Source organism: Hipposideros armiger, unplaced genomic scaffold (genome assembly GCF_001890085.2).
Source record: "Hipposideros armiger isolate ML-2016 unplaced genomic scaffold, ASM189008v1 scaffold_584, whole genome shotgun sequence".
NCBI classification, from domain to species: Eukaryota; Metazoa; Chordata; class Mammalia; order Chiroptera; family Hipposideridae; genus Hipposideros; species Hipposideros armiger.
In genome coordinates this window covers 184,185-186,140 of record NW_017731934.1, presented here as the reverse complement: position 1 = coordinate 186,140, position 1,956 = coordinate 184,185, and the positions used below count along the sequence as shown (strand labels likewise).

Here is a 1,956-nt window from a genome sequence, read left to right as displayed (position 1 = left end):
GCTGATTTACCTGTGTTTGTCATTTTCACTTTCCTATTTCTCCTCTTCACCTGAGATGAAATTCCCTGATTTCTGAATTACAGATCACTAGTTATTGAGTCCTTTATCAAAAACATCTTTAGTGCTTTTGGCCAGCTTGACCTTTAGTAGCACAAGCCATTCAGAAATAGTTCCTTTTTCATGAAACATAACTTTTTTTAAACAAAATGATACTATTTCAAGTGGAATTTTGTTATTTCCAGGTCTATGAGGCAACTCCTGTAAAGTCCTGCACAATGCAAACTTCCTCTGCACACTGCATATGTCAACATTGGATTGCTTCCCAAGATCATGACCTTTTAGTGGCGCCCCGTTCTCTTTCCACTTTGGGGAATGTTGTCCCTGTGGCAACCTGGAAGCTACCAATGTGATATACTACCTAAGAGATGGATTGTTATTCTTTCTTCTGGAATCTTCTTAAGAGATGATACAGAAGATATTAATTGCTACACAAGCATTTGAAAAGTGAGAATCTTCTAGATTTCTGTTAGCAAATTTAGGGCTAGAGCCCTGAAAGGTCTTTTAGCAGTTTCATTTTTTGGAATCACTTTTCAGAGATATTAAAAAAAAAATGTGTGTTGCAGAGTGTCATTGTGGCTGCTTTGCCCAGGCTGCCTTACTTTGCCAGATATGGTGGGATGTTTTCACAGAAAACCACCCTGAAGTGAAATTGAAAAGTCACCTTGAGGGTACTGTATTTTTCTTTGCAGGTCATTTAGCCAATTAAAAAGGCCCCGAAGAAACTGGCTTCTTGGTCCATGTCAATCATTGCCTCATTAGTTACAGATACAAAAATTTTGTCATTTTCTTTAAGCTCAAACATCCCACCTTGATAGATAGAATAGAGTCCATATTCTGAATCTTTAGACCAACAACTATTTCTAGCACTTTTCATCAGCAGTATTGGGTCAGGATAGCTTGTGACTTTGTAAATATATTGTACCATTTGTTTGTTTTTCCTTCTGTTCTCTTCTCTTGAAACTGTTTCCAAAATGTTCTCAGGTTCCTGAAAGCGAAAGTATGTTTGGGAATAGATGAAATAAAGCCCTGTTTGTTGGATAACCAGCTCTCCATTCCTCAGGTGCAAATTATTCAAGAATGAATGTCCTTTTCGTGATGACTCCCAGGAGTGTATTTTCTGGCCCAAAGCTTTTCCAGTCTTGGAGCCTGGAGGAAGGTGAGAGAGAAAATTAACAGAAGGGACTTGGAAGCAAATCATGGAGTTTCCCAATAGCGGTTGCTAGCCTGTTTTGGTTGGTATTGCAAAGGATTTCAATAAAATATAAAACTTCTTGCTCCTTTAATCTTACAAGGATTCTAGTAAGTTCTGGTCACATAAAAATCTGAAGGCCTGCTGGGAGCCCCTTCTCTTTCTGTACTTCTTGCACCATTTATGCCACATGTGCCACGCTCTCACTCAGATGGCAGTCTTTACTCCTGTGCAGAACTTCTGTCCTGAACCCTGTCCTCCCTTCCTGGCTGGTGAGCTCAGATGAACAATGAATAAAAAAAACAAAAGAAACATATCGACTTCCTTAAAGCCTAGAGCTCAGAACGTCTTGCTATTCCTCTGGGTCCCTTCTTAGTCTTTCTCAGCAATCTAGAGAGTTGAAGGCACAATACAAACACATGGCATCTCTAGTCCACAACTGGATAGAGAACAAGGTTTGGCAAAGAGATCCCAGATTTAAGGATCTCCAGGTCCTTGGATCTTTAACTCCTAAAGACTGATGAAAACGGGTCCTACTTGGCCAGTGACACTGCCCTCTACAGCTAAGATGCTGAACAGCTCAACCTGGAGCTGGGCTGCCGTGAGTCGCCGGCAAAGGCGTAGGCTGCAGCCCCTGCTGCAGTGGGTTGCCATGGGCTACCGTGTGTAGCCAGCAGCCAGCGTGAGCGGCCAGCAGCTGCAGTGAG

The 1,956-nt window shown here is 41.7% G+C and overlaps 1 protein-coding gene across 1 annotated transcript in view; it reads right to left on the bottom strand.

Annotated features, from left to right (window-relative positions):
- Positions 1 to 709: 709 nt before the first annotated feature.
- The window catches only part of TNFSF10 (TNF superfamily member 10), an 18,358-nt gene continuing 17,111 nt past the window's right edge, over positions 710 to 1,956 (bottom strand). Inside the window, exon 6 of the mRNA XM_019624330.1 lies at positions 710 to 1,206. Coding sequence (XP_019479875.1) covers positions 755 to 1,206 — 452 coding nt within the window. The 3' untranslated portion in view covers positions 710 to 754. The remainder of the gene's footprint in view (positions 1,207 to 1,956) is intronic.